The sequence below is a fragment of the Camelus bactrianus genome, chromosome 7 (genome assembly GCF_048773025.1).
Source record: "Camelus bactrianus isolate YW-2024 breed Bactrian camel chromosome 7, ASM4877302v1, whole genome shotgun sequence".
In the NCBI taxonomy this organism is placed as follows: domain Eukaryota; kingdom Metazoa; phylum Chordata; class Mammalia; order Artiodactyla; family Camelidae; genus Camelus; species Camelus bactrianus.
Window position 1 is genome coordinate 49,520,190 of NC_133545.1, and position 19,370 is coordinate 49,539,559.

General features: G+C 36.3%; 1 protein-coding gene across 7 annotated transcripts in view; it reads right to left on the minus strand.

The window, feature by feature from the left end:
• Nucleotides 1–19,370, minus strand: part of HDAC9 (histone deacetylase 9) — an 819,260-nt gene that overhangs the window by 203,566 nt on the left and 596,324 nt on the right. For all 7 annotated transcript variants that reach the window (XM_074367374.1, XM_074367375.1, XM_074367376.1 and 4 more), the window contains 2 exons: nucleotides 19,216–19,336; nucleotides 14,683–14,732 (listed from right to left, as the gene is read on the minus strand). In XM_074367374.1, coding sequence (XP_074223475.1) covers nucleotides 14,683–14,732; nucleotides 19,216–19,336 — 171 coding nt within the window. The remainder of the gene's footprint in view (nucleotides 1–14,682; nucleotides 14,733–19,215; nucleotides 19,337–19,370) is intronic.

A 19,370-nucleotide genomic window follows, 5' to 3' on the forward strand; every position in this document is an offset into this window, starting at 1 on the left:
CTGAATTGCGTTCCCTGAGAATTCAAATATTGAAGCTCAATGAGACTATATTTGTAGACAGGGCCTTTACAGAGGTACTTAAGGTTAAATGTGGTCACAGGGGTGGGGACCTAATGCAATAGCACTGGTGTCCTCAGGGAAGAGGAAGAGACACCAGGGATGTGCACACACAGAGAAAAGGCCATGTGAGGACATAGTAAGAAGGCAGCCACCTGCAAGTGAAGGAGAGACGCCTCAGGAGAAACCAATCCTTCTAGCACCTGGACCTTGGACTCCAGAATTGTGAGAAAATAAATTTCAGTTGTTTGAGCCACCCAGTTTGCCACATTTTTTTTATGGCCACCTGAGCAGACTGATACAGATATGAACTTTAAAAAGAGTTTCTAAATTACTTGTTCTGCAGATCTCTTAATGATATACCATAAAACCCAGTGTTAAGTGCCATAAGTACAGGACGACGGGTATCAGTATCTTCGGGGTCTGACACATAATAGATGCTTAATGAATTTCTATAAAAGGAATGAATTAATAAATGAGAACAAATTCATTCTATGGTGATATATTTCTTGACAATTTGTTTTTTTTACTGTGGTGAAAAAATGTTAATATCTGATATAAAACTTCCTCTTTGGGTCCTGAAACACATACATAATAGAGTAAGAACTCCTCTTTTCCTCAGTTAGTGCCTCATCTAGACTTGCAGCCCTCATTAGCTAGCACTACGAACCTTCTCTCCCTGGCTTGGCATCCAGCAACATCTGGAGTTTCCTTGGCGCCCTGGACCTCTGCTGGCACAATTCACCCCTGCCCCTCATAGAAACTTGCCTACCCTGTAACTGTCTGCCCAAAAGGGAAAGACTGCTTGTCTAAGTTTTACTCTACCAGATCCCCAAGTATGTCATATTTGTCTCCAAGGAGAATGATAAAGCACATTTCATTAATCAATTCTACTTAACAGACATAAAGAAACTGAGGTACAGAAAAATTAAATAATCTGTCCATTTATGATCACACAGGATCTTGTCACACCAACGGTGTTCCATAGATCAGCTGCGCTGACATCAAAAAGGCAGACTCTCAGGCCCCATCCAGCTCTGTTGAATCAGAATCCATACTTCAGAGTCAGAGAAACACTTCTGAACTCATGACAGGGTGGAAACTTGAATCCAAGTATTCTAATTTCTGAATCAAGGTTCTTTGGCCATGTGCTTCATCACAGGGCCTTCTAAAAACAATGGCCTCCCCCTCCCTGACTAGCCTCCCAAAGTGCCATTACTCTGATGGTGGAACATCAGTTGGGTAGGTGCATCACATGAGACTCAGGGTTTCAGAGCTTTGAAGAAGCTTTTGTATCATACATACCCTTGAGACAGCCACATGTTTATTCTCAGCAAAACCAGAACTAATTAGAGCCACCCGTCAAAGTGGGGAAGTGACCATTCTTTACACACAGCTGTCATTTAACCTACATCATTATATTTGATGTCCACAATAATGCAATGAGGCCTCATTATCCCTATTCTACAGATGAAAAATCTGAACCTCACACAAATGAAAAAGTTACTAACAGAGACTTCGCATCGTTGGTTTCTCTGACTCTAGGGCTAGGCAGAAGGACACATCCCCTAAAATAATAAAACCACTCAGGGATTGTTCTGCAGTGACTCAGGTAGCAACTCTGAATAACCTCTTGAGAGCCCTATATAACTCTGGGGGACCGTCACCTTTTCCCTCCTGTAGGATGATGAGAGACGTACTTCTGGGCTGAGGACCTACAGTATTCTTTACTGTATTCACCTTCAGTCGGCTATGGAGCTGTAACAATGGATATTCTCCCTTCTCCCATGTGATACAACATGCCAGCTCTTTGAATGTATATATTCATTTCATGTTAGATGTTGTGCTGAAACCCTGAGACCTTTGAAATGGATTTACGATGACAATGGGTGGGTGAACCCACATGCTTTCTCTCTTTTGTTCAACACTGGGAGGAACACATGAATGACAGCCTATTCCCATGGGATCACTTGTAGGTTATAATGCCCACACCTTAGCTTCTTTAGTCATGGTGAGATGAAAAAGAAACAGAGCAGCTACAAGGAGGACCTTCAGATTCCAAGTAAAACCATGGGTATGATGAATGAATACTGTGACCAATATTCCATATGGAAAGAAGGCGTGAACTATTAATGCAGCAGCTGGAGGAGACAAGGGGCAGGCCATGTATGTTAATGCTCTACTACAAACCCCCTCCCAGTATGATCAACTGCTTTCTGGCAGCTCTACTGACCTTACACATGTGCAATTTTTAGTCACTCTTCATCTTGAGAAAAATATCCCTTTGCTATTTACGTGCCAGTAACAAGAATAAGCAGAGGAACATGTTTGTTCCTCAAGTGCTACATCTTGAGACTCAAAGGATCTTTACTTAAGATACTGGTGGACTTAAGGATTTGACAAATAATATATGGATTCCTGTGGATTATGTGGTCAGTGAAGGAATTTCAGAGTTCCCATTGTTGCTATTCAGTTTTACTGACCTGCTGGTCAGTCCTACCAAGACAGAGTTAGAGATAGAGCCAAATAATATCAGTTCAGGATTTTCCTATTGGTTTTTATTTAACCTGATGTACATACTACATAAAGGGTATTTCATTATATGCTCATTTTTTTATTCACTAAACAATGCACGTTACAGCCCTGTTGCTACCAAGAGCAGCTAAATAAAATTAACTGATTCAGTCAGTGTGTGAAACAAGATTCTCTCTAACCCATTCCACAGTGGTTTGCTCCAATGGCAGAGACTTTTCAGTGTTCTAGTTGGGGTTGCAATGCTGTATACAGCTACATAATTTTTACCCCAAATTAATGATGTCTGAGTTCATGGATTTCATACTTTAAAGGACTTTCAATAAAAAAGAAAATGTTCTTGGCAAAAGAAACAATTGTGTTTTACTTATGGTGAGGGTTATTCTCATTTGGGAAAGGAGTGCTGACAATCATATAAGGTTGAAATTATGGTGAGTTGTGTGTGCACAGAAATGTGGTTAAGAGCTTGGGAATCAGGAGATTTCTACTCCACCACCTACTAATGGTGTGACTTCAACAAGTTACTCTCCGCTCTGAGCCTGTTTCCTTTTCTGTAGAATATGAAACCCCAGTTACACAGTTACTAATAAGACCCTTGCGATTGTTGTGAGGATTGAAAGAGGTGAGGGAGGTTATCACTGAAAGCAACATGTAGAGAATGGCTATTCCCTGATGTGAGGCTGTGAATCAGCCCATTTCTGTGAGTACCAACTGGGTATGTTTTAAATGGTTCTATATGGCCTTGTCTAGGCCATGGCATCTTACCTTTCCTCTACCTAACAGATAATCCCATCATTAAAGTCAACCCTCTGGATACCATCAGAGTCAAAGTTAAGGATTATTACTTTACTGATATGATTACAGTATAGTCCTAAATAATTTAGCCCATATTTTCTATTGACTCATCTCATTTAATAATGAAGATACTAAGGATCAGAAACTGAGAGCTAATGGTAAGAAGTAGCCCTGGAATTCAGACTCCAGAGTTTGTGCTCCTTGCATCATATACATGCAACACACAACTGGCTGTAAAGAAACTGAGAAGCCATCATCTTTTGGTCTGTGCATGAATCTAATGGGATCAACAAATCAGTCACCCTGAATCTTGCAGCTCAGATATAAATCAGCCAGAGACAACTGATGCCACAATATAAAAATGTCATTCAAAAAGTCAGTAAAATCACATGAAAAGGCACTAGGAAATGTCATGCAAATGTCAGGGCATTTTCATCATACTTGAATACAGACAGGTGCTACCCCAGGAACTGGCAAACCCAAAGCATGTAATTTTGCCAAGATCTGGAACCACCCAGATGTCTTACAGTCTCAGACTTGCTCTTGAGTCCCAGATCTTGAGTGCTTGGATAACTGTGCCTCCACTTTCAAGCTCCTTCAAGGTTAGATCTTAAGGGGATCTCAGGATCTCAGGCTGTGCCTGTAAACCCTGCTTGCCTGCCTTCCCATCACTACACCTCAATCCAGGAGTCAAAAAGGAGGCCAAGAGTTCTGTATGTTCTGGATAGAACAACCCTTCCCCCAGTGGTCCACATCTTCATGAGCAAGTGTGAAGATGGGGACTCAGAACTCTGAGTATTCTTAACAAGCCCCCTCCCAACTCCCTAAACTCTAATTGCTTGGACCATCACCTTGCCTTGTACACTCAGCATAGATTTCATTATTCCCTCTCGGTCACCTCAAGAAGCCAGGACTCCCAGGTCATCCCTCACCCATCAATTCTGATCTCCAAAAGGTAACACTTCTCATTCATCACCAGTTCTATGCCCTAGCCCCAACCTCTGCCCTGATTCTTTTCCCCATAACATTCATCATTACACTCACGTATTTAAACTAATGTGTATTCGATTATCTGTCTCTGCCACCAGAATAAACATTCCATCAGGTCAGATTTTTTGTTACATTTTGCTTGGTGCTATACCTGCAGTTCCTGGCATAAAATAAGCACTCAATAAATACTGTTTGTATAAATAAATGAATAAATAAGTGAATGAATGAACTCTGCCACAAACTGTGGTAGCCACTAGAAGCTGTGAGTACAGTAAGTCCAAAGGCAAAAAGACTATGCCAGTTAGGATTGGGTGTTTGACTTCTTTCATATGTGCTATTACAAATGGAACAGTGGGCTGATGCTGGACACTGCACTCACTAGCTCTCAAAATGAAGATCTAACACCTCCTTCAAAATAAGCTGAGACAGGAAGGCTCTCTTGAATATTTCATGAGGACTTTGAATCTTGCTCAACCAAGAGTCCAAATACTCAGATAGCCTTGAGTCCATATCCCCATTCACTGCCAGTTCTTTCTCACTAAAGTTGCTGAATAGAAACAGAAGATTAACACTGGGTATAAGTGATAAGCCTAAGAGATATAAATGGGAACAACAAGGACCTACTATACAGCACAGGGAACTATATTCAATATCTTGTAGTAACCTATAATCAACAAGAATATACATATGTGTGTGTGTAAACTGAATCACTATGCTATACACCAGTTACTATCAAAAAATTGTAAATTGATAATACTTCAGTTTTTAAGAAAAGGGAGAGAAAGAGAGATGAGTGGGAATTGCAAAGGAAAAAAATCATCAAAATGTAAGAGAAAAACTTGAGACTGGAGATTGCTCCATATGTAGCATATGAGGCTCCCAATATATGTTTGGTTTTTTTTTTGGCTTTGTTCTTTACTGAAATCCAGTTGATTTACAATGTTGGAAATGTCTGTGAGCCTCTTTCTGTTTTGTAAATAAATTCTTTGGTGTCATTTTTTTAGATTCCACACATAAGTAATATATAATATTTGTGTTTCTCTGTCTGACTTAATTTAGTATGATAATCTCTAGGTCCATCCATGTTGCTGCAAATGGCATTATTTTATTATTTTTTATGGCTGAGTAGTATTCCGTTGTATATGTATATACCACAACTTCTTTATCCAATCACCTATTAATGGACATTCAGGTTGCTTCCACATCTTGGCTATTATAAATAGTGCTGCTATGAACACAGGTGCATGTATCTTTTTTGAAATAAGAGTTTTCTCTGGATATATTCCTGGGAGTGGGATTGTTGGATCATAAGGTAAGTCTATTTTTAGTTTTTTGAGGAATTGCCATACTGTTTTCTATAGTGGTTGCACCAGATTACATTCCCACCAACAGTGCAGGAGGGTTCCCTCTTCTCCACCCTCTCCAGCAGTTACTGTTTGTGGGCTTTTTAATGATGGCTGTTCTAACTGGGATGAGGTGATACCTCATTGTAGTTTGATTTGCATTTCTCTTATAATTAGCAATATTAAGCATCTTTTCACGTGCCTATTGGCCATCTGTATGCCTTCTTTGAAGAAATTCTTATTTAGGTCTCCTGCCCATTTTTGGATTGGGTTTGTTTTTTTGTTATTGAGTTGTATGAGCTGTTCATATATTCTGGAAATTAAGCCTTTGTCATTCACATCATTTGCAAATATTTTCTCCAATTCCATAGGTTGTCTTTTCCGTTTGTTTATAGTTTCCTTTGCTGTGCAAAAGCTCCTAAGTTTATTTAGGTCCCATTTGTTTACTTTTGCTTTTATTTCTATTGCCATGGGAGACTGACCTTGGAAAATACTGCAATGATTTATGTCAGAGAATGTTTTGCCTATGTTCTCTTTTAGGAGGTATATGGTGTCCTGTCTTATGTTTAGGTCTTTAAGCCATATTGAGTTTATTTTTGTGTATGGTGTCAAGTGTTCTAACTTCACTGATTTACATGTGACTGGCCAGCTTTTCCAGCACCACTTGCTGAAGAGACTCTCTTTCTCCATTGTATAGTCTCACCTCCTTTGCCAACAATTAATTAACCACAGGTGTGGATTTATTTCTGGGCTCTCTGTACTGCTTCATTGTTCCATATGTCTGTTTTGTGCCAATACCATGCTGTTTTGATTACTGTCATTCTGTAGTATTGTTTGAAGACTGGGAGTGTTATGCCTCTAGCTTCATTTTTTTCTTCAGTATTGTTTTAGCAATTCTGAGTTCTTTGTGATTCTATATAAATTTTAGGATTTTTTTTCTAGTTCTGTGAAAAATGTCCTGGATAATTTGATAGGGATCACATTATGTCTATAGAGTGCTTTGGGTAGCATGGCCATTTTAACAATATTAATTCTTTCAGTCCAAGAAAACATGGGATACCTTTCCTTTTTTTCAAATCATCTTTAATCTACTTTATCAATGTTTTATAGCTCTCAATGTATCAATCTTTCACCTCCTTGGTCAGGTTTATTCCTAAGTATTTTTTTATAAGATTATAAAAGGGATTGTATCTTTAGTTTCCTTTTCTGGTATTTCATTATTAGTGTAAAGAAATGCAACAGATTTCTGTAGGCTAATCTTGTTCTGTTACCTTGCTGAATTCGTTTATTAGCTCTAGTAGTTTTTGTGTGGCGCCTTTAAGGTCTTCTACATATATTATGTCACTCTTATATAATGACAATTTTACCTCTTCTCTTCCAATTTGGATCCCTTTTATTTCTTTTTCTTGTCTGATTGCTGTGGCTAGGACTTTCAATACTTTGTGGAATAGAAGTGGTAAGGATGGGCATCCTTGTCTTGTTCCAGATTTTAGCAGGAAGGCTTTCAACTTTTCACCACTGAATATTACACTGGCTGTGAGTTTGTTATAAATAGCTCTTATTACGTTGAGATATGTTCCTTCTATACTCACATTGGGAAGAATTTTTATCATGAATGGATGTTGAATTTTATCAAAAGCTTCTGCATCTATTGATGATCATGTGGTTTTCGTCTTTTCTTTTGTTGCCGTGGTGTATCACATTGATTGATTTGCCCATGTTGAACTCTCCTTGTGACCTTGGAATGAATCCAACTTGATCATGGTGTATAATCTTTTTTATGTGTTGTTGGATTCTCAATACATGTGTATTTAATAAATGTATGAATAGATGTTGAAGCGTCTAATGGACAGGCAACAGATTAGGGGAAAAAAAGAGTGATCTCTAGGAGAAAAGAATTTCACTACTTGCAAGCCTTGGTTTCTTATTTCTTTGAATGATCACATTTCAAAATGATATAGAATCATCCTGAGAAGTCTTTACAGATTATTGTAAGGGATAACAATATATCCACAGTAAATATTAGAGACCATATAAATCATATTATTCAGAATACAATAACAGAATAAATTAACCAAATGATTTTGGATGCATATTATTCTCAAATGTATTAGTCTTAATAGTCTTACTAGTGTTTATAAAAACAATGAATCAATGTATCCTTCATTGTTAAGATGAGTCATCACTTAGTATTAATTCCTTTATTTTACCTATTACTTTACATTCAAAAATAAGACACGGCACAGTGACAGTGATGCAGCTGGCCTAGAAGTTGGGAGCTATGGATTGTGCTTGGGGTTTGGAATGACTTAAGTCCTAGGGACTTTGCTGTGAACTGCCTGCTATGGCTCAAGCATTCAGTAAACTACTTTATTTTAGTTTTGGATTTTGAAAGAAAAACTATGCATTACTTGAGAATTTTAGTAGTTATACTTCACTAAACTTTCTGTCAAAATACTTCACAAATATAAATCAAATAATGATATGGCAATATTACGTATTGGATATTAGCTTGCTACAGGATGACTATCTGGATCTGGAACTACCCAGGGTAGCAATATGATACAAAGGGAAAATGTAAGTGCAGTTTTTTCATATCAAAATGAAAGGCTGACATGGGCCTGAATTTATCTGCACTTCAGCCTAAACAACAGAGAAACTATACCAAAGATTCTTTTTTTCTTCTAGGTTATCCCACTTCCTCTGTCAACTTAAAATTTTTGTTTGACCTAAGGTTTTATATGTTCTAGATAGTAAGAAGTGGCAATCAGTAGATAATTACATATTCAAACTTATTTATGATTGTATATTGTACTTATGTATTTGTTATTTCTGAACTTGTATTTCACAGAACCATAGATTTCCTGGGTTAGGTAGAAGCTTAAAGCTCATCACCCATTTACCTTCAGCAACTATAGGAACTAACATGCAATTTTTCTTGTCTGAATGTTTATAATCAAGACATGTAGACAAGTGAAGAAAAAGAACAGAGAAAAATGATAGAACAAGAAATTCCAGAAATGGGTATGTTTTCTTCTTCTCTGCTATTGCTATTACTTTGGGTGACATAGTTGCATGTGTATTTTTTTAAATAGGTGTTGTAGTCCCAAGTATAAAAAACACATGTAAAGCTTTGATGACGGCATTTTTAAGTTATCTCATCTTGACAATGGAATAATTTTGATAGCTTTGTTATATTCATCTTTACTTTAAATAAGGAAACGAAAATGAAACTTCAAAATGCATCCTGTTGTGTTTAGCCATAATGTCAAAGCAATCGAAAGAATTTTTATCACAGATGGTATACAACAGTTAGGTGAATTAAGGAGGAAGTCAAGGTTTTCATTTCTAATTTTACTCTTTCCTGCAATGGACATCAGACACCTAAAGATTCTATAAAATTTTACAGTTTGTCGTAAATACAGAGTAATGTATATATGTCTATCTCTGTGGGGAGTGTTGTCTACTTCCCTGCAACTGTTACTGAGCATACACAATTAGCATAATCTACGCAATACTAGAAACTTCCTTTGTTATTTAGAAAGAATTCCCTGGCTTGCATAGTATTTTGTACTAAATATTTTCCAAGTCTCGGGCAACATGATCTTCTTGTGGAATCCACAGCATGAAACAAAATTCTCAAACAATTTCATTAAGGCAGCTTATCTGTTTTACTTTTTCCAGGTGCCGTGGGGGTGTTCCTGCTGGTATCATTTGCATCAAGTTTGGAACTAATGAAAATCCAAATACAATTAGAAAGGGAGATGAGGAAAAAAGAGATTCCAAATCAGGGTGGATCCTCTTATTATGCTGGAGGGAAGAGGACTGTGATGCATCTTTGATAGCAGCAGTGGAGGAAATGAAACACTGATTGCAAGCCAGGTTTGAACTGAACATTAATATGAAGGAAATCAACATTATCCTGATTACTCCATGTGAGAAACAGATGCCATCCCCTTCTCTTTCTGCAGAGGTAACAAAAGGCACTGCGCCTGCTTGGGGATAATTAGGTAGGAATAACACATGATGCTTATACTTACGGTAAGAGGAAGGGGTTACTGAATCATTATCAAAATTTCAGGAACATCCAAATTTTTGCATAAGCATTAGGTTCTGATTTGGGGGGTTTTTTGAGGGGAAAAAAAATTCCCTTCTAATCGGCAACTGCTTAGTGCATTTGTCAAAAATATAGTGTGTTACTAGGGCCTAAACAGTTAATGCCTAGATGCCTCCCTCCAACCCCACATTCATAACCCATAACCCAACACACACACACACACACACACACACACTCTCTCTCTCTCTCTCTCTCACAAAAACACATTCATTCCTAATTGTTCTTGAAGATTTCAAAGACTGCTCTGACTTTCTCCATTGTTTTATAGTATCAGAGAATGATTTATTTACTCAAGCTTACAATTGCTTGATTAACCCCCACACCCCTCTTCTTTCTTTTCTGTTCTGGAAGCTCCCTCCTCTGAGCTCCCACAGCACAACATTTATCCAAATTAGCCCAAGGAAAAGGCTGTGAGCAATGAGAAAAGCAGTCTTGTTTCATTAGTCTTTGCATTCCTGCTCCTTGTCTAATCACTGGCAACAAGCTTTATTTTCTTCTTCCTGCCCTTTACTCCTCTTAAGATGGCACATGTTATACCTTCTAAAATACTGATTTTTGTTTCAAGGAAAATCACTGCAAATAGCAGAAGAAAAATGTATTAAACAAACCTTTCTGTTACATTGAATTTAACTATATATCCATAGATTTGGTCATAACATTCCTTGATACTATAATATAATAGAGAACGTCAGAGCAGTCTTTGAAAGGCTTGCCACTGGAACTTTTAAAAAATGTTACTGGAGAGAATAAATGTGGGGGATCAATGTGGTACAATAAATGGGAAAATAATATGATTGTATAAATGCAGTGTAAAATAACAGACAAAATTTTCTTATGAATATACCTCTGCACATATGTAATATACATATATATGTAAATTTCACATATCAGAGGGGAGAGCTTACATTTTAAATTTGACAGAATGAAAGAAAATTTGACACATTTCATCCAAACCTGCCTTCTTTATAAGGAATACAGTTAGCATATAACTCAAATGTCTGCTGAAAACCTCTGAGCACTTGAAATGAGTCTTAAATTACCTCCACACAATCACCTAATCCTTCTCCCCTTCTGCCCCTCCCCAAACCACAAAAAATGACATCCATAACCCTCATAGGGTGTCAGATCCAGGCATAACCAAATAGAATATGGACAGAGTAAAAGTCTGTAATAAAAAGTCAGCTCTGTGTTCACAGGCTGACCGAGTTGCTGCTGGAAAAGGTGCCTTGATTAAACCTACCAGAGCCTCATTTCTGGCACATCTTTGACCAGTTAGGCAGGCCCAGATTCTGCCCATGCTCTACAAACCCTCATTCCTCCCAGGGAATTGCTCTGCCTCTTCTACAGCTCCTCCTCCTCCAATCAAGGGTCTGACACTGCCCATTGACCACGTTTATTTTTCTGCCTTTTGGCACCAGGAGCTTGTCTGTTGTAGGATAAAAGTGGAATTCTCTGCTGTCTGCAGGGCTTTCCCCAGGGAACAGAGCATGAAACCCAAACTTATATATAAAATCATATCCTGTTTGCAAACATCATATTCCCTTCGCTTCTCACTAATCTGGTCCTGTAAACCCCAGCACAGCTTGAGAGCCCATTCCTCATCTAAACAAATGCCATAAGCCCCTTTATACTTTTACAACCATGTCAAAAAATAATATTGCCTGCCAATAGTGATGTGATTGGAGTTGCCTCCTCCGAGCCATAAAAGAAGTGCAGAGTCTGTTATCAATTTCTCTAAGTGTATCAGGGGAATTATGGGTCGATTCAGTTCCAAGTTATAAATGACAACTCAAAAGCCGCAGAAGCGTTTGAAGCTGGGAGCTGATGACGACATTATCATAAAAGCCTGCTCGTCCTTGCTTTTGTGGGTTTTTTTGTGGCCTATCAAGTGCAGAGGAAAAAATAAGGCTGAGAAATGACTTCAAGATTTCTTCACACAGCAGCAGGTCAGATGGCTAGGAAAATGATCACTATTTTTAGTGATATACCCTGAGGAGTGAGAACTAAAGTGGTCCTGCACTGGCTTTTGTTTCCAGAGTCCCTTAATTATCTGTTTCACTGTATGATGACCAAGTCCTGGGATTTGGTAAAATGTTCTTTTCAATTGGTGCATTTTCTTGTAGTGCAATCACACAGTAATCAGAAATGAGTCATGCCATAGTAACTAAAACAAAATGAGAACCAAACACAAAGGAATTTGGAAACCTTGAGGCTGTTACTCAAAATGCAATTCTGGAGAGCACACTTGAAAGGACCTTAAATACCATTCATCCATTGAACTACTTGACCAACACACTGTCGAATTATCGCATGCAATTTTAGGAGGAAATTTAATGAGAAGTAGAGAGTTTTTAATTTCATGATGTCCCACGTACACCCCTCAAAAGCCAATTCATCCATCAACATTCAGCAGGTATAAATTAAACCCATCTAGTAGAAAAGTATATATTCCAGGTAACTGGAGTTTATCTTAACAACTGGGAGCCTTTTGTAATTTAAACCAATGGGTCCATCTTATATAATATTAGCCAGAAGAGTGCCTTAAGACAAAAGCAATTTCAGTGGTTTCTAAGCTTGCTGGAGTGCGCCCACGTTGCTTAGCTGGACCAATCCAAGTTCATATTGGGTATCTTTTGTATATTTGGGTTGTCCTGGAGGTAAAAATTTAGACTGATAGAAACCCAGAGGACCCAAAGTTTCTCTTAGGACTTATGTCAAAATCAGAGCTCTTAAGAGTCAAGATGGTTCCTAAATTCTAAGAACATAATTTCGTTCCTAAAAAAAAACACTGAATCAAGCTAGTTCTCTAGGGTATCAGCAAGTGTATGATATACACACACATACACACATTCATCTAGACCTACATAAACACTACCAGAAAACCTATAAGCCAATTTAACGAACAGAGGTACCTCTCTCCAGCCCTTCCCAGCAGTGATGGAGTCAAACTAAGCCGGTCTTACTCTTCCTGCCTCTGCTTCTCAAGCTACACTTACCCACTACCACTGCTGCCACCACCCAGATTAGGTCAGTTTTATTCTATGACACTCACTGTGCCAGAAGCAGTAGTCACTATTCATTTCTTGGGCACTTCTAAGAGTTTACTAGAGCAGTTCTGGCTAAAGAATAAGAAATTACCTTGGTATGGGCTTAGCACAGTTGAGTAAATGTACTTTGTGTTCAAGGGAGAGTGAATTATGGGCACAGCAGAGGTTAGACTTGGGAAGTGGGTCCTAGAGAGCTGTCCTCATTTCAACTCTGGGTCATGAATTAAATATACCTGTAAATGAGTGGGGGTTTGATGACCACCACTCTTTTAACAGCTTTGATTTCCTCCCTATCTCCATACCCACCAACTAGTCATTAGCTTTGTTTCATTCTTTGCCTCATTTGCAGGTAATCAGCCATTTTCTTAATGTGGCCACTTGGGATGTTAGAAAGTAAGTGCAAAAGCCAATGAAACCCATTTTAAGAGTCAGTTTATCCTCTGCTTTCTAGAATGATTTTGTAACCGCCTGGTTTCACAGGAAGTTTGCTAAAAATGAGCACGGATTAATATGGGATGGTGACTGTCCTATGCTGGGAGCGAAAAAGCATAGCTCACTGGTGAGCTGCCACAAAGGGGACCACACTACACTAGCCACACAGCTGCAGTGCTCTGCTCCAGGGGCTGCAGCTGGCCTGCTGAAGATGAAAGCCTTGGAAGGACCTAAAATAGTCTTTTGGAACTCCTCCACATGGACATGCACGTCAACCTCATACTTTCAGTCTTTCATCCTTTAATGTGTAGCTTCAGGAGAATAGCCTCATGTTTCTGAGCTTTCAGGTTCTCATCTACAAAGTGGTTAATGACTATTTTACAAAGTTGTTATGAACCTCAGTTGTATGTTGATAAACTATAAAGTCCACATAGATACTGGTTGTAGTTGCCATTCCTATTTCTGGAGGGCAGAGTCATAGGTGAAAGAATAGAAAGATTATCCTTGCTAAATCCAGCATCACCAAAATGATAAAAATTATAGATGAAAATATATGGGATTCCCCTCTATAAAATTTAGTTATAGCAAACTATTGCCTAAAACATATACAAAACTAGCTATATTATTCCGCTTCAACATCTGAGAAACCTAACCGATTTAAATTCCTTAGTCCTTGGAAATCTGATCTAGAATTATGTTGTCCTAACATGACTTAGCACTCAGTTCTACAGGATGATGGTTTGTTACTGGTAAGGGTTAACTTTAAATAGATTGCAGGTTATAGGGTATTTTCTAATCATCCACAAAAATGGAGACATTTTTCTTCATATGTCATTGGATTTGAACAAATTTGTCCTTGAAATGTGGTATAAATATCCTGGATCAAAAAGGCTTTGTTAATTATTGAAGACAAAAATGGCCCCGGGGGTTCACAAACAAAATGCCCCACGACGTCAAGTGCTTTGTGAAGTTTATGCCACTTTCACCAAAAACATAATGCGTGTGTATACTCAGTATGATCCTACTGAAAACTGAATTCTGCTGTAAAACTGTGCTAAACCTTCCATTACGAACTTTTCTCCAGTTTTATAAAAGTCTAGCAAAGTGGCTTCACACAGGACCGTACAGTCAGAAGAACCCTACACTTGGTTCAATTCACTATTTTCACCATGTTGAAATTCTTAATAATTTTTGAACAAGGAGGTCTGCATTTTCATTTGGCACTGAGCTCTACAAATCACATAGCCATCCTGAACTCCAGCATAACTTTTACTGAGAAACAGGCTTAAATATACATGAACAGATAAATCAAAGGAGATATTTTTAGAAGTTTATGTTACTTAAAAGCAGTGAACAAACTCATACTTACCCCAAGTCCACCACAAGGTAATGAAGAAAAAAACTTTTGAGAGGAGTCACCTATACAATATGAAGACACAAAAAAAGTGTAATTTAAGAACATAATTATAGCTTTTAAAAATTTTGGTATTTATTAACACATAATGTCACATGGTATTATCCAGTTGACTCAGAAGAAAACTGATCAAATTTTAGTCAAGAACTCAAAAGAAAATTAATACAAATAATATTACATGTAGAGTCTATTTCCTCATGTGGAAAAACATACCTATGAAATTTGAGTCTCAAGATTTAACTGCCCTACACATTGTAAATATATTACAATACATTTTTTATTAATAATTTGTTATAAATAACTCAGCTAGTCCCTCTAAAGTAGTGTTTGAGCCACAGGGCTATGAAATACACTTACTTTTTTAAATGTTTCAAATATTAAAACACTTATTCAAGTATACAGACTTATCTTTAAATTCTACTTCAGATAGCTAAGACCAAGTATACTATAAGCCTATCCAATACCCACAATTTTTTAAAAAAACAACTCATATAACACTATAAAAATAACCTTTTGGGGGATCAAGGTGATATACATATAACTATATCTTCAAAATACATGTCAAAATCTTACTTGTGACTATCTTATAGAATTGAGATTTCATGAAACGTTTAATCATTTTTGTTTACCTGCATTTTCATTTTCTGCATTATCTACTACATGAATAGAAAAAACAAAAATAACTACTCCTAAACCTCTAAGACAAAAATCTATCTTGCAAAGTAATTAAAGGAAAGGCAGTGGGTATTTCTATATCATAGCCAAATATCTCTGAAGTGACTCAGCTGGGTCACTCAGGAGATTAGTGGTAGAATCAGGTACAAACTTCCATTTCATCTATCCTAATTCATCTGTTCTATCGGCAATCAGTGAAATAAAAAATAATGAAAATTGAGAACAGGTTTGTGATGGAAGTCACTAGTCATGTCAGTAAGTCTAAACAGATTTTACTGTCATAGAAGAAAGTTTATTTTGAAAACAATAAATCCTGTAAGTTGATTTTTCAAATGCAATTGCTAACAGATGGAAAATGATAAAGAAAAATATAAGTGCAAATGAAAAAATAAATATCTCATATATAAGGATATTCATGAAAAAAAGATAAAAAGTCAACAGAAAAAATAAACAAAAAAAATTAAAACTGGAATACTTAAATCAGTAAAAAATAGATTTAAAATTTTATGGATAGCTTGGGGAGGGGTAAAGTTTTCTTAGGTTGTTCCTCATAACAAAGATATTTCTGTATCCAGTGAATATTTAGAAGAATATATTCATGTCACATGTGAAATTAAAATGTATAATACTGTATGCTTTAATGTCTGAACTCTTCATTCTTTAGTCAGGGAAGAAGGTTAAAGATAACATCACAATGTAATAAAGTGATTTTTAAAGAATTTCTTAAAAATTATTAAATACTAAGAAAATATAGAAAACAAATGATACAATGCTTCAGGAAAATCTACTTCAGTGCTGTTTAAATAATACCAAACAACCAAACTAATTGATACTTTAAATTTAGTAGTGTACAAGAAATTTTTATTTCACTGAATTGATTTGACTTACTTTTTAATAATATGATATTCTCTTATCCATGGACTGAGATCTGGCTAACCACAAGATAATGAAAACTGGTAGTAAAAATGACAGGAATATTAATGCTAAGGAAAAACTCTCACCAGAAATGATTGGAGAGAATGTTTTAAAAGTGTCACCTTACAGGGTCTAGAGTATTTAAAGAGATAAATGGTGCCTATTTTCAAATTTAATTATTTTATAAGCTATAGATGTCTTTCAAGGTACAAAGACTGATGGATTCAGTCATAATGAACTTTTATTTAAATCCTTCCAACTCCAAAACGTAACTATCAAAAGTAGTGGTATCAATTTAACTCAGAGAATTCATACAATTGAATGATTTTCAATTCACTGTGTGTGCATATGGACAAACCCCACCCCCACCCCAACGTCTGTGTTGGGAAGGACTAGAGGAAAAATAGAATGTATGGGGGTAAAAGAAAAGGCTAAAGAGAGAGAAAATATCTTGATGGTTATGAATTTTTATACATTCATACATGGCAGCTTCAATCTGGTCTTTTAGATATAAATAAAAAACAGGCCACAAGAATTCAAATTTCATAAAGATCAAAAAAATATAAAAAGTTAAACTTTTAAAAGAATGGGATTATTCACTCAGAACCTGAATTAAAGAAAATCAGCCAATTTTCTGGATTCATGGGATAAATTAATATAGTTCAAAAGTGTCATCAAAGTTGAATTTGGTGCTTGATATCAAGACCTAGCAATGCATCATCCCTGTTTACCTTTACACATGTAACCTGTACACCGTGTTGACAGTGTTGCCCTGATTCCTCAGAGGTGCCTTTGAAAATCCACATGTGTATGTATCTAAAGTTAACTCTAAAATCATCAACTGCATGAATTTTATCCCACATTAAATATGCAAAACTAATGAGATAAATGGTCAATTTATTTGGATTAAAACTGTAACAATTAAATTATTGGTACTTGGTGTTTTCAAGCATACATACTTGAAAAGGGCCTTTGTCCAAGTTCTAAATTATATATGAGAATGAGAATATATGAATATATATATTCTTTGTTAAATCATTACATTTTAAAATGATATATATACTGATTATTCTGAGAAAATTAGTTTTGTTCAAAAGTGTCAAATTTCATTAAAAAACAGTGGTATTGCCATGTTTCATAAGTAAAGCAGTTTGGAGTTGCCAAAGTTTAAACTTCATTTCTTTTACAAATACGTCTTTACTCTTAAAATGTGGAACAACTAGGTTTTTGGAACATCTCTCAAACACCTATGTGTAAATTTATCCTAACTAAATCCAAAGTACCTAGTCCTATGCCTAGGCTGATTTACAGTTTGAGATAACAGTTTAAAAAAAATGGGGTGGAGGGGAGTTCTACTTGTTTTCTCTTAATTAAACCAAAAAATCAAAATGGACATAGCTTCCTATCTTTAAAATGCATGAATATTTCATTTTCAGAAGACCACGGAAGTTACTGTCTGGTTTACTTCACCTTTGTGATAAACTGAGTGAGATGATTAATTCATGTCAATGTAACGACACTTAATATATAGTATGCATAGCAAAATAAGTACTTTATATAAAGATCTGCATGTGCAGAGACTGATACCTTTAACAGAAAGAATTAAAAAAATACAGAGTATATATGTTTAGATTGACTCATTTGCCTTTATATTAACAAATAACTTTAATCCTACTATAAATTGTTTTTATCATCAAAGTTTCATAATATGTTTTCTAAAAGTTGAGTGATCTTTCTGCGCTCCCCTTTCTGTTGATGTCTTGCCACCTTCACACGTGCACATGCACCCACACACTCAAACATATGCCTTTACTTTGTGAGTTTAGCGATGCCTGCCACTTGTTTTAAAAGGGAAGACTTTTAGTATTGTAACTGGTAACTGTTAATTTCCCCTTCTAATTGCTTTCCAAGATGCCTGCCTACTACATGTCATGCACTTGCTGTTGAATTGTTTAAGATTAGTTAACATTAAACCATTTCGAAGAAATACTGAATTGGGTGAGAGTCCAATAATATGAAACTGACACAGGTTTGTTTGAAAGAAAGGGCCAAGGAAATGTCCTAAAATGCCTTTTTAGTTAAAACACTTAAAATCTAATCCTTCTGGCATACATTGCCGTGTCACATATATTGTTATTTCGTCATAAAAGATCATTAATAAACTTGGTTAATATAATTGTCTTAGCTAAAATAAGGTTTTGTCATGAACTTTCTTCAAAATCTGTTGTTTCTATCACTTATATAAAATTTATATAAAGTTGTGAAGCATAAATTTTATTTTAAAATCTGATAGTAAAATTTTGAAAAAAATCATACATTAACTAAAAATTATGCTTATTGGTTTTCTAGTCTCCCATCTATTTTACTATTTAATTTCATAGTTAAAATATGCATTAAATAGATTACATTAAGATTTTAAACTGCAATCTTACTATAAAATAGTGTTCTATGCATAGGAATATGGACTTTTCACCTAACATAAGTTGTATTATGCCTTTTGTCTGTTAGGGTCATAGAAAACAGAACCAAAAGGAACAAAAGAAATGGGAAAGATGAAGATAAATTTGCATAAAGAATGTAAAAACCTTTCTTTAAAGCTTAAAAACGTAAGCAAATGCAACATTTACTCCTGAAAGCTAAAACACTATGAACAAACACTATTGAAATACAGGGTAATTTGAAAGCAAACATCATGAAACTTGCACTCTCATTTTTTCTAATGTAGAAATCTTAATCCATACTGGCTTCTATTGCAAACTACTCATTCCACAGAGCAATGATGTTGGAAAAGCTGATTTTCTGTCACACAGCTTGCCAAGTATTTTGAACTGACACCAGCACTGACTAATGATAGTGCTGGAATGTGCTGTTCTCAGTAGAATGGAGGCTCATACAGACCTAGAAGTGTCCTGGGGTCCAGCTTCTGTCCGTCCAGGGGGTTGGTGCCATATAATAGTGAGTGATGTTCAGAATGAACAAGCTGTATTTCCTCCAGGCTGGCTTTTCGACCTTGAATTCGCTGAAAGAAAACAGGAGAAGCCTACAGTATTCCA